Source organism: Choloepus didactylus, chromosome 2 (genome assembly GCF_015220235.1).
Source record: "Choloepus didactylus isolate mChoDid1 chromosome 2, mChoDid1.pri, whole genome shotgun sequence".
NCBI lineage: Eukaryota > Metazoa > Chordata > Mammalia > Pilosa > Megalonychidae > Choloepus > Choloepus didactylus.
In genome coordinates, this window is record NC_051308.1 from 221,938,583 (window position 1) to 221,951,711 (window position 13,129).

The following is a 13,129-nucleotide window of genomic DNA, read 5'->3' on the forward strand; positions in this document are numbered from 1 at the left end:
TCCTGGGATTCACTCTGATGGGCCCGGCTTGGATCACATGCCCCGTGCCATTCCATCATTGTGGCCGGGGGCTGGGAAGGGGACACTGGTTTAGGCTAGATCACCTTCTCTACATTTGAAGCCCCAGGTTAGCTCTAGCTTCACTAGAGTGGCTTAGAGTGGTAGTGTTTCCCCCTAAAGCAAAACTGGAGTACTCTTGTCAAGAGAGGAGGGGACCTGTACTAGTTTCCTATTGCAGCTACAACAAATTGCCACAAATTTAGTGACTTCAAACCATACAAATTTATCATACAGCTCTGGAGGTCAGAAGTCCAAAATAGAACTTACAAGGCTAGAACCAAAGTGTTGGTAGAGGTAAGTTCCTTCTGGAGGTTCTAGTATAGAATCAGTTCCTCGCCTTTTCCAGGTGCTACATTCCTTGGTTCATGGCCACGTCACTCTGACCTCTGCATCTGTTGTAACATTTCCTTCTCTGACTCTGATGTTCCTGCTTTCCTCTTGTAAGGTCCCTTTGTAATTACATTGAACCCACTGGACAATCAGGATAATCTCCCCATCTCAAGATCCTTGACTTTATCACATCTACAAAGTCCCTTTTCCATGCCACTCATTGGTTTCAGGGATTAGGGTGTGAGCATCTTTTGGGGGCCATTTTCTGTCCACCACAAGGTGGATGCTGAGTGGCAAAAGCAACAAATGTCTATTACACCTGCTTTGTCTCTTGTCTTTCTAGCTACTTCTTTGTTTCTTTTGCAGACTCATCTTGACTTAGGTTCCTCCGGTTTTAGCTCTAGGCTTCTTCTAGCCTTACTCTATGTTCTCTCCCCAGGCAAGTTCATTGAGTCCAAGGCTCTGCTTATGTGCGTAATTACCACCTATGGTCACACATTCTTGTCTCCAGCCCAGACCCCTGTAAGTCCAGGCCTGTTTGACTAAGTGACAACTTGGTATCTCCGCTTGGCTATCTCAAAGGTCCTCCAAACTCAAGATGCCTACAGCCCTCTCCTCAAACCCAGCCCTGACTCAGTAAACGGCACCACCATCCCTCCAGTTATGGGGGCCAGAAACCTAGATATCATACTTAGTATCATTTCTTCTTCCTCCCAATTCAGTCTTTATTGAGTCTGACCTGTTTTACTGCCTTAATCTCAAATCCGTCTACTTCTCTCCATCTACAGCCCCTCCATTTCAAGCCACCACTTTTGTCCACACTGTCAACCCTTTTTTGCCTGGACTTGTTTAGTGGCCATCTAACTGGTCTTCCATGTCCACTCTGACCCACCTTCAATTTGCTCTCCATACCATTGCCAGATTTTTCCAAAATCCAAATCTGATCATGTAGCTCCTCCACATAGAACACTTCAGTAGATTCTCATTGCTCTCAGAAGAGAGATCAAAACACTTCTTGGGCTTCTAAGGCTCTGTGAGGTCTGCTCTCTGCCCATTTCTCCAGCCTTGCCTTGAATCATGTTTTTGTTGGTTTTCTATTATTTTTTCTTTTCCCCAAACTTGCCACTTCCTCTCTTATCATTTAACCTTTGCATATTCTGTTCCACTTGCCGGTATGATCTGCTGGATTACCTCCAGTTCATCCTTCATGTCCCGAATCAGCATTTCCTCATGGACCCTTCCCCAACCTCCAGGACTAGATCAAATTCCACAATTATAGATGCTCATTGTACTGTGTACCTCACCTAGATAATGCTTAGTACAATTATAATTTTCCGTTTATTTGTGTTCTCTTTGGTTAATACCTGTTCTCCTCACTACAACCACTCCTAGTCTGTAAACTCCAGGGGGTCAAGGGCTTTGTCTGTGTCTGCTCACCATTAAAGCCCCAGCATCTTGCTCTGTATGCATGCACTAAGTAACTGGAAAACATGACTGCACACGCTCATTTCCAGATCAGAACACTCAGGCTTGTTCCCGGGTCACACGGTCAGCGCGGGGGTAAACCCCAGATCTGACTCCAAAACCCAACTTTTTTCTTGTCGTTCTGCTGACTTCTGAGATGGGGAAAGGGTTGGGACTGTCGTTTCTGGGCATGCAGCTCTAGAAACTGCATCTGCTTCCTAAAGCTTTTGGAGATGGATCTGAAAAGGCTTATAGCTTGTCTGACCTCTGAGGGGTGGAGGAATGCTTTCCTTTTCTTTTTCTTCCATTTACAGCTTTTTCTCTCCTTTCCCCTCCCTTCCTTCCTTCCTTCCTAACACATACAGAGTTCCTGCTCTCTGCCAGACCCTGTGCTGGGAGATAGCGATACAGAGATGAATGAGACCTAGTTGCTGCCCTCAAAGAGCTCAAAATCTAGTTGCTTAGAGGACTAGGCCAGTAAATAAATTACAACCCAGTATGAGGTCCTCTATTTACAATGGGGGTTATTCTTATTACACCAGTCCGAGTTTTCAGATTGGAATGTGTAACCCTGGGTGAGTCATGTAACTTCTCTGTGCCCTGGTTCCCATCTGTAAAATGGGAATGATGTTAATACCTACTTCATGATATTAATAAATAAAAGGGTGGAGAACAATGCCTAACACATGGCAAGTACTAAGTAAGCATTGCCTGTTATTATTACCTAAGTCCCTGGATTCCAGGCCATACTCTTTCATCCTTAAAATGAATACCTCTCCCCCTTTTCGGAACATCTTGCTTCAATAGATTGTTGATTCTAATCCAAAGAATCTGAAACTTTCTTCACCAGTGAAATGGTGAAAGTTAATAATGGTGATTTCTTAGTGTGGTAGTGAGATTAGAGTAAATGAGTTGAGTAGTGCTCTTGGCATGCATTTGGTGTATTGGCACCCTCCCATCCTTCCTGTGCCATCTTCTCCAGACGCCAACCGTCTCCGCTCCACCTTAGCCAGGCTAGGCCAGCGCGTGGGAGTCGGTTCTTCTGATATGGATGGTCTTGCCTGTAACTTGGTTTGGCCTCTTTCCAAGATGAATCTGATCCATCCTGACAAGGTTCTCAGAACACACACCTTGATATGTCATCCTGTACTCTGGGTGAGTGACTCATCTTGAGGTGCCTTCCCCCAGGAAGGGCCCTGGTTAATGTGACATCATCTCCAGATGCACTGGGGATCTTCTCGTTGCTGGGGAAATGACTCAGGGCCCAAAGCTCTCATGGGTTGGGCAGAGACCTGAACCCCATTTTCCTCATCTGTCCCCTACTGGTGCAATCCCTTTCCTGGTCCTCTTGGGAACTATACAGGAAGGGGGAAAGGCTGACTTAGGAGGACAGGAGCAAGAGGTTTGGAGACATGGACAGAGCCTCTTGTTTCTTGTGATATTATTCTAGGGTGGAGTACAAGTCCGTGATGGGGAGGTTTCCTTCCTCTGCCTTGCTACCTTCTCCGACTGAGGCCCCTCCCCTCACCCCACCCAGCCCCTGGGACAAGCCCAGTGTGGTTGAGTAAGGTGGGTAAGTCTAGAACGGGTTTGTCTCCTGTATCAATTTGCCTCTGGGCCAGACTTGGGCTGGAGAGTGACCCCAGAGGTGAGTCAGACATTGCCATCAGACATCTTCATCATCCTAACCTCTCCCCTTTGCTCCTTTTGTGGACACAGAAAAGGCCATAAAATGTTGGTGTGTACTTCTAGGCTCACATAAATTCATGGTGCTGTAGCCTTCTCCTTTTGCCATGTTGACTTGGTCCTTGTTTCCCTACCTAGTTCTCCAGTTACACCTGAACATATCTTCGGACTTTGCATATTGCCTGCCTGTTGGCTGCAGGATTGCCTGTCAGCATCTGCCAAGACCACCCTGTGTTCCCTACACCTCCTTGGACCCCAAACCTGGAACTGGGACTGGCTGGCTTCCTGTCCTGGATCAGCCTCTGGACCTGGGTCAGTGTCCTCCATGTCCACCTACCAAAAATCCCCCACTTCCCCACGAGCCCAGTATTCCCCATGCTTACATCAACTTCAGGTATTATATTTTGGATAGTTGTCCAAGAGGTAGCCTGAGAAAGAGCTTGGTCTCTAGAAGCATGATTCTGGAAACTTCATCATTGACTTGTTGTGTGACCTTGAGTTAGCCACTTCCCTTCTCTGAGCCTCAGTTTCCACAACTGTCAAAGAGACTAATAATGCCCTACTTTGAAGTTGGGAGGGTTTAGTGAGATGACCTATCTTTAGTATGTGCTAGGCCACATTGTAGAAGCTTGTGAAATGGCCATCCACTGCCCCTTCTCCCTACATCACTGTAAAAGAAAAAGTAATTCTGTATTTTCATTACTCCGCAACATGATTTAAATCATCCCTTGCTCCACAGCTTCTCATAAGCCTATTATCAGATCAAGGTAGCAGCATCGAGCTAGGGGTTGGGTATGGGAATGGAGCAGCCAGTCACTGAGGACATCAGGGATCAGGTAGAGGCAGCCCAGTGCAGTGGTGGAGTGTGTGACCCCCTGAGGCGTTCAAACCCCAGCTTTAACTCTGCTTGCCACGGGCAAATTACTTTGATTCCCATAGCCTCAGTGTTTTCATTTGGCATATGGAGATAAAATAGCACGCACCTCCTGGAACTGTTTGGAGGACTAAATGAGATAATCTGCACTGAGTGCTTAACGTGGGACCTGCCACAGAATTAGCACTCAAAACAGTCACTTTTGACATGTAGGTCATTTAAAAGTTTTTGCTACTTTATTTTTCCCCCTTTAATGTGATTTAATTAGGATAAAGTTCCAGGAGAGGAATTACTGCCTACTGAAATGTACTGTAAATTGCTTTTAAAAGGCTTATGCCAATTACAGTGCCACCAGCAAATTGTGTAAATACTGATTTTGTCATATCTTTGCCAGCACTGACTATTACAATTACTTTTAGTTTTTACTAGTATTTAAGATGCCTCTTCATTGACTTGGTTTTTATCCCAAAACAGCAAAAGTGAACAGAGGGTGCCATTAAGTTAAAGTTTATTGGAACTGGGTAGGGATAATTTCTTTGAAGAGGGAACTTAGAAAAAAACACACACACATTTTGTAAATATCTTGAAAATTGAGGATGTTGTTCTTCCTGTCAACTGATGCTACTTCTCTTTTCTGAGGCATCCATTTCTGCGTATTTGTTCAGTTCCCTCGGCTTTGACAGTTGTAATCTGGAATGTGGAAGTGCCCCAAAATGGTGAACAGTTAGTATCTTGAGATAAACTTTGTTTTTTCTTTTTACTTCTATTATTATTATTACAGCAGTTGCGGATTTATAGGAAAATCATGCAGAAAATACAGGGTTCCCATATACTACCCCCATCCCAAACTGTTCTCCCTATTATTAACATTTCACATGAGTGTGGTATTTTTGTTACAGTTGATGAAAAATATTATTTCAATTATGCTATTCACTTTAGCCCACTGTTTACTCTTTGTGTTGTATAATTCTATGTCTTTTTAAATGGTAACTTATATACAACCTGAAATTTCCCTTTTATCCCTTTTCAAATTTACAGTTCTGTGGTGTTGATTATATTCACAATGTTGGGCCTCCATTACCATCATCCATTGCCAAAACTTTTCCAATGCCCCAAACAGAAACTTTTGTACCAATTAAACATTAACTCCCCAATCCTCTCCCCGACCCAGCTCCTGGTAAGTTGTATTACAGTTTCTGACTTTATGTATTTGCATATTTGAATTATTTCATACAAGTGAGATCATACAGTATTTGTCCTTTTGTGTCTGGCTTATTTACTCAACATGATGTCTTTTTTTTTTTTTTTTTTTTTTTTTTTTTTTTTTCCAGTAAGTTTTTATTATTAGTTATATCATGATTCAGGATCCCAGGGTGGGGGTCATTATGTAACCAGGTCCCCCTTCACCACCCTGGGAGAAGGATGAAGGACAGGGAAGAAGTGGGATAGGCCAGTTCAGATCTTCCCAGGAAATGTGCCTTCTGCCCTGCGGTCGTCCCAGGCTGACACCCAGGATATGGGGCAGAGGGACTTATACACACGCCGGTACCATTCGCACACGGAGACGTCACCGTCTTTAGCAGTCATTGCCTTCTCGCAGCGGTGAAAGTCCAGGTAGTTCTGCCAGCAGTTCCTGGTCTGGTTCTGGTTGGGGAAGCGGCTGTCAAAAGGGGCAGTTCGGTAGTTCTTGATTTTGGTCTTGATGTCTTCTGCCATGGTGCTGACTCCTAAGAGCGCCGCAGGATTCCCTCGCAGCTCAATGTCTCAACATGATGTCTTAAAGGTTCAACCGTTTTGTCGCATGTATCAGAACTTCTTTTTTTTTTTTTATGGCCAAATACTATTCCATTGTATGGACATACCACATTTTGTTTCTCTACCCATCTGTTGATGGACGTTTGGTTGTTTCCACCTTTGGCAATTGTGAATAATGCTTCCATGAACTTCGGTGTGCAAGTATCAATTCTAGCTTGAAAAAAACTTTTTTTAAAAGAAGTTTTATTCACACACCATACAATCCCTCCAAAGTGTACAGTCATTGGCTCTCAGTATAATCACAGAATTGTGCTTTCATCACCACAATAAAATTTTAGAACATTTTCATTGTTACAAAAAGAAAAACCCCATACCCCTTACACCCCCACTCCCTCCCCCCCCCCATTACTGACACTTGGCATTGGTGTGGCACCTTTGTTACAATTGATGGTAGAATATTATAATATTGCCATTACTTATAGCTCATAGTTTGCATTAGGTGTATTTTTCCCATGTACCACCCTGTTATTAACACCTTGTAATAGCGACATACGTTTGTTCTAGTTCATGGAAGAACATTCTTATATTTGTACTATTAACCTCCTTCATCATCCACAACAGTGTTCACTATGTTATATGGTCCCATGTTTCATCTTCTATCTGTCCTTCTAGTGACATACATGTTCTAAACTTTCCCTTTCAACCATGATCACATGCACAATTCAGCACTGTTAATGTGCTGCCATCACCTCTATCCATGTCCAAATATTTAAAATCAATCTTATTAAGAATTCTGCACAAATTAAGCATAGGCTCCTCATTCTTTTCCCTCATTCTATCTTCTGGTAACCTGTATTCTAGATATTATCTCCACGAGTTTGTTCATTATAATTAGTTCATATTAGAAAGATCATACAATATTTGTCCTTTTGTATCTGGCTTATTTCACTCAACATAATGTCCTCAAGGTTCATCCATGTTGTCACATGCACCAGAACTTCATTTTTTTAATGCTTGAATACTATTTCATTGAATGTTTCTACCACATTTTGTTTACCCATTCATCTGTTAATAGGAACTTGGGTTGTTTCCACCTTTTGGCAGTTGTGAATAATGCCGCTATGAACGTGGGTGTGCAAATATCTCTTCAAGTCCTTTCAATTCCAGCTAGAAGTAAACTTTTGCTGAAACTTCAGATCAATTTCCATGTCCCTTTGAACAGGCATTTTATCATGAAAACTTTACAATTCAGAGGAGAAACTTAAATTCCTCTAGAAAATTAGTGAAATGGATGAGACTCAGTTTCTCCATGTGAAAATGGGGAAGGAAGAGTTGGGATAAAGCAATCTCCTAAGGGCTCTTCCTTTGAAAGAGACTAGCTTCATAGGCCTATTAAGACATGCAAGGACTTGGTTGGCAAAATGTGTCTTGGGAGGAGGAGGAATGAACAAGGTCTGACCAAGAAAAGTTGGGGAAAGGAGGTGCTAAACTCACTGCAGTGAGTAGGCAGCATAATGTGGAGGAAAGAGCAGGATATCTTGCATTTTTCCTTTATTGAATTTGTCACTTGCATGATTTTGCTTTCTTCTTCGGCATTTTTACTTGTCATTGTATGTCTCTCTTACTAGAATACAATTTCCATGAATGCTGGGAACATATCTGTCTTGTTTATTGTTATATCCCCATTTTCTGGCAGATGCTTGATATTTAAGAAATATTAATGGAGCGCAGGGTGACTGAGGTGAGCTGGAGATTTGGGGGACATCCAAGCTGCCAACCCTTGGGTTACACATATTCATGTCCTTTATAAAAATGGTCTCATTCCATATGTTATTGGTAGAGATGGGATGTGAAAACAGGCAGGCTGATGCCAGGGCCCATGTGCTTAATCATGAGGCTTTCTGGCCATGCCAAGGAAAACAGTGCCGTTATTAAATCCATGTGACAGAAGGATAGTTATTGATGTGGGAAAATGTTCACAATATGTTGGTGAGTGAAAGCATTAACCTTCAATGTAGAGCATCTACCACACAGAGTTGCTGGGAGGTTTAAATGAGTTAATATGTGAATAGTCTGGCACATGGAAAGTTCTGGATAAATGCAGCCAAAGCAGTTGGCCAGCCAGCTCTCATCTTCAGGCTTTCTTAGGTAGAAGTTTAGCCCCCAGATCGCAGCGTGGAGAGGTGCCCTGTCATTGAAGAACTGTCTCCCTGGGTTTGCTACAACACTCTACCTCTGCCCCACCTCTTCCTGGGATGGTAAGATGGTGGGATCAACACAGACCACAGCAACCTCCGAAGATATCTCTTCATCAAATCCTTGCTCCCCTCTCCACATTCTGACTCCCAAAGTGGTCAAACTTGTTCTGTGCTTTTCCTTTGTAACTTGTACATTAGAGGTTGCCTCACATTCTCTTTGGTATATGTTGTCCATGTACCGGTCTCTGTAGAAATGGAGGCAGGGAAAGGCCTTTTTACAACCTATTTTAACATCCTATTACATGGCTGCAATTGCTGCCTTGGATTCTGTAATACTCAGTTCCTTATAATAAATTCTTCCTTTTCATAGTTTGAATGGGGTTCTCTCGCTTGCAGACAAGTGATTGCTGACCAAGACAGAGGGCTAGTGGCCTGAGTTTGGATAGGTGTTCCTCCTGAAGTGGGCGGGAATAAGTGTAATCAGAGCAGAGTCTGAGTCAAAATCCCCCTCAAGACAAGTTCAAAGGCCTGAAATCGGGCAGAAAAGCAAAGACAGAGTCAAGGGGCAAGGCCAGAGCCCCGGGGTAGAACAATTCAACAGGAGAAAGTCGAATTCAAAGTGAAGTGGCGTCCTGGGCAATGGCACACTCCTGCTTTCCACGGTTTTGCTTTTTGGACTCTCCAGCATATAATGTGTGGTTGGCTTAAAAGGTACTAGGTCACGGAGGGCAGTCATTGACATCTCCAGAGCTTTGGTCTTTAGCTTTTGTAGAATTATTTCTGGGTGGGATTATAATGTCAGAGGATTTGACTCTTGGTACCAGCCACCAATCACTTTGCACCCCAATTGTGCCAATAGCCCTGTCATTAGCCAAGTGGGAGCATATTTGAGAATATGAAAATACGGAGTTACAGGCAAAGGAGTGACCAGGGCCTCCCAGGAAACTGTCTACATTTAAGGGAAGAAACGGCTACAGGAGGAGGAGCTGGAGAAAAACCAAGCTCCCATCCAGCAGTCCAGTCTTCTGGACATTCCTTTGGCTTTGCTCTCTGTGGATTCCTGACTCTCACCCGACTCCCATAAGTTCCTGGGCTGTGCCCTTTAGATGTTAGACCTGTAACATTTATCTGCACAAGGAAAAGGTTTCTGGTTCCCACAAGTCTTTGCCTTTCTGGTCTAGAATGCATGCTTGAGCTGCTGAGCCCGCTCTGAAAAGCCTGCTGGATTCTGCTTAAAGTTTTAAAGGTCAGTCCCCTCCTCCACCTATTCTCTTGACCATTAATGAAGCAGGATAGCAGAATTGTTAAAAGCACAGGATCTGGAGCTAGACTTTATGGATTCAAATATTGGCTCTCCCCCTTATGAGCTGGGTGACTCAGGACAAGCTATTTAACCTCCCTGGGTCAGTTTCCTCTTCTGTAAAGTGGGGGTGAGAATAACAATACTTATCTCATTAGGTTGATGAAGAGGATTAAACAGAGTTAATTTGTGTAAATCCAGGGATGCTAACCCACAAAGAGTGAGATGGACAGTCCTGTACAACAAAGAATCACCCTATTCAAAATGCCATTAGTGCATCCTTAGCCGAGAGACACTGGTGAACCCCATGGTGCCCCCCTGCCTGGTTGGGATCCCAGATCTACCACGTACTAGTTTTGTGACCTTGGACACTTTACTGAACCTCTCTGTGCCTCAGTTTTCTCACCCGTAAAATACAACGATAGTATCAACCCACTAGAGTCTTATGAGGCTTAAGTAAGTTAATATAGACATGCTTTTAGGTCAAGAACTAGCGCATAGTAAGTCATACATTTTAGCGACTGTTACTATTATCTGTACCCCTTATCTGGTGCTATAGCATTTGATACCATAAGCATTTTCCCCACATCATAAAATTAATCTTTGATTGCTTCCTCAGCCTCCGGATACTGTTAATTCCTATGTGCATGAGTCACAGGAGAAAACACTTCCCTTAATATGGGGAAAATGAAACCCGGTCATATCCTAGACGGTGGTGAATTAGACCAGCTCAAGAGCCAAGGTGTCTTAGTCGGGGATGGTTCCTTAGCAAATAACAGAATCCTGCTCCTATACTAGCCTAAGCAAGAAGGACTTTTGGGAGGAAGACACATGGAGAAACCTGGATGAACTTAGGAACAGGAAGTAGATAAGTCCCATGAGGAACTAGAATCAGGAACTGGAACCTACTGGATCCAGACTCCTACTCCTTTTTGTCACTCCCTGTACCCCTGCCCTCATGCTTGTCATCATCATCTCTTGCATGGCCTATTGCAACATTCTCCCAGCTTCTCCTCCTGCATTCTCACACTAGCCAGAGTGATTTTTTCCAAAATACGATGTTTGTGTTATTCCCCTGCTCAAAACCTTCTAATAGTTTTTCATTATACCTGAAATAATATCCAAACTCCTTCCCAAGCCATGTGGTGATCTGGCCCTTGCCTACCTCTCTGACTTACCTCCTGTCACTCTCTCCCTGGCTCATGACTTCAGCCATGGTGCTGGCTTGCTGCTCCTTGAATATTTATTCTCCTTCCTAACTCAGGGACTTCACACTTGCTCTCCCCTGTACCTGGCACTCTCATCCCTCAGTTCTTACCTCCTCCTCAGAAAGTCTATCCCTGACCACCCCGGCTAAAAAGGCTGTCTCTTCACCCATCTCCATCCATCTCTAACCCTTGACTCTGTTTTGTTTTTCTTTTCTTTAGAGCAGTTACCATTCCCTGAAATGGTATCATTTATTTTCTTGTTCATACCTGTTGTCCCCACTTGATTGTAGGCTTCAAGAGAGTAGGAACTTGACCCTCTTGTTCACTGCTGTCTTCCCTGGACATGGAACAACGTAGATGGTCAATAAATTTGCTGATGTGGAGTGGCTGAAAGCAGTCTCACCGGGATCCAAGGCAGAAGTCTTCTCTCCCTTTCCCTCTGAGGCTACAGGGTTTCTTGACTTTCTATCTGAGTCTATTTTGTGGTTCTTTCTCTTGCTTCTCAGCACAAAAATGGCTGACCCAGTCTAGAGCTACGTCACTTCTCAGCTCCAGCACTGCCTACTAACATATCACAGAGTTCCAATTCCAGATTTCCAGGACAGAGTGGTTGACTGGTCCAGCTTGGGCCAAGTCCACCACTGTCCATTTGGTTACGGCTACCGCTGGAGCCCACTCCTGTGGGCAAGGCATTTTCAGAGAACAGGATCGTTGGCCGGCAGACCACCACCAAAACTGAGAACTGCCTTGAGGGCAGGGCTCAGGAATGGGAAATTCTCAGTCTGGGGCAAAAGGGAGTCCAATACTAGGTTTAGGTGGGCAGTGACAACTTGTCAAGAAATTCTCAAATAGTCCAAATTCAGGAAATGAAATAGATAAAATAAACTAGCTTCTATTTATTGAACTGTTGAACCTTGTGGCAGGCATTGTTCTAAGAACTTCATAGTTATAACTCAATCTTCCCAACAAACCTATGAAGTAGGTCCTATTATCCCCTTTTAATAGATGTGGAAATGGAGGCACAGAGAGATTGTCAGCCATATGCCAAAATTCTAACCAAGCATTCCAGCCCCACAGACTGCACTTGTCCCTTACCCCACCTAAATAACTTTGCAAGATAAAGATTATAGATTACCTCTTACAATGAGGAAAATGAGGTTCAGAGAGACAAAGTAAAAATATGCCCAAAATGACCCAGCTAGAAAGTGGCAATACCTTGATTGCAACAGTTCTGCAGCCCTTAGGCTAAAAATTCCCCCCATCGCCCAGTCCGGCATCCAAGGAAACTCCCTGCTAAAGAGGGGAAGTAATTAGCCAATAGTCACACAGAGAGTAGGTGGGTTCTCAGGCCACTGTCCCAACCACTGTGATAATGCTTCTGGAAACCCCATGTGAATAACTGTGTGTCAGAAAACAATGGCATGAGGCAGAGCTGGGAGGAGGTGGGGGCAGGGAAGGGCAAGGAAGCCCCTATACCATAGACAGTGACTGTCCAAAGTTGAAACTCTAGTTCTCATGAACTCCCTTGCCCACCCCTCCGTTGTCTTTTCTTGATTTTCTCTTTTACCTCTTTGACAAACCCTGATCGGTCCTTAAAGTCTTAGTTCAAATATCTCCTCCTCCAGAAAGTCTCCCCTGATTCATGCTCCTAGATTGGGCTAAGTATGCCTCCATGATGCCTCCTGGGCACCTCTTGGTCTGTCTTGGCCCCTCTGCCTTTGACTGGTATTCCCAATGCTGAGTGCTTGAACTTAGAATTAAAAAGACATGAGTTTAGATCCAGGCACTGCAACTTCCTAGCTCTGGGACCTTGGGAAAGCACACAGTAGGCCCTCCAAAATTTCCAGTTCCTTTCACTTTCTCTTTCTGGTGTCTTTGAAGGTGCCCATTAAGCCTCAGCTTTCCCTGGAACCCTGGTGTCCTCATGCTCTCCAGTCTTAAGGGGGTTTGGTAGACACATTTTTGTTGCTCAGCCTGTCTTCCTATGGGAAATCATTCCTCCTTCTCCAAACCCTGCTCAGTCCCTGTGGTCTGGCTGCTCTTGATCTTCACCTCCCGCACGTCCTAGGGATGGGCCAAAGACACAAACCTGGCTGATGCAAGGTCTACATTCCCTTGACCCCAGTGATTGATCCAGGGATGGGCCTGTGAGTTAATCAGAATCCGTTCATGAAATTTCTTATATGGACATTGTAAGAAAGAAGGTATCTCCACCACCACCCTCCCCCACCCCCGTCTCTCTCTCTCTCTCGCT

At 44.1% G+C, this 13,129-nt stretch overlaps 2 protein-coding genes across 6 annotated transcripts in view; one reads left to right on the forward strand and one right to left on the reverse strand.

Annotated features, from left to right (window-relative positions):
- The window catches only part of PTAFR (platelet activating factor receptor), a 52,226-nt gene that overhangs the window by 28,022 nt on the left and 11,075 nt on the right, over nucleotides 1-13,129 (forward strand). For 3 of the 5 annotated variants that reach the window (XM_037828005.1, XM_037828009.1, XM_037828007.1), the window contains exon 3: nucleotides 3,679-3,852. The exons of the other annotated variants lie outside the window; for them this stretch is intronic. The gene's annotated coding sequence lies outside the window, so the exon portion shown is untranslated. The remainder of the gene's footprint in view (nucleotides 1-3,678; nucleotides 3,853-13,129) is intronic. 5 annotated transcript variants of the gene reach the window in all.
- On the reverse strand, nucleotides 5,735-6,171 carry LOC119527696 (cytochrome c oxidase subunit 6B1). The gene has a single exon (XM_037828013.1). It carries the CDS (start codon nucleotides 6,128-6,130, stop codon nucleotides 5,870-5,872), a length of 261 nt encoding a protein of 86 aa, XP_037683941.1. The 5' UTR covers nucleotides 6,131-6,171; the 3' UTR covers nucleotides 5,735-5,869.

What these genes read in the sequence shown, in the direction of transcription:
- LOC119527696 (XM_037828013.1), bottom strand. Translation starts at nt 6,130, where the DNA reads ATGGCAGAAGACATCAAGACCAAAATCAAGAACTACCGAACTGCCCCT.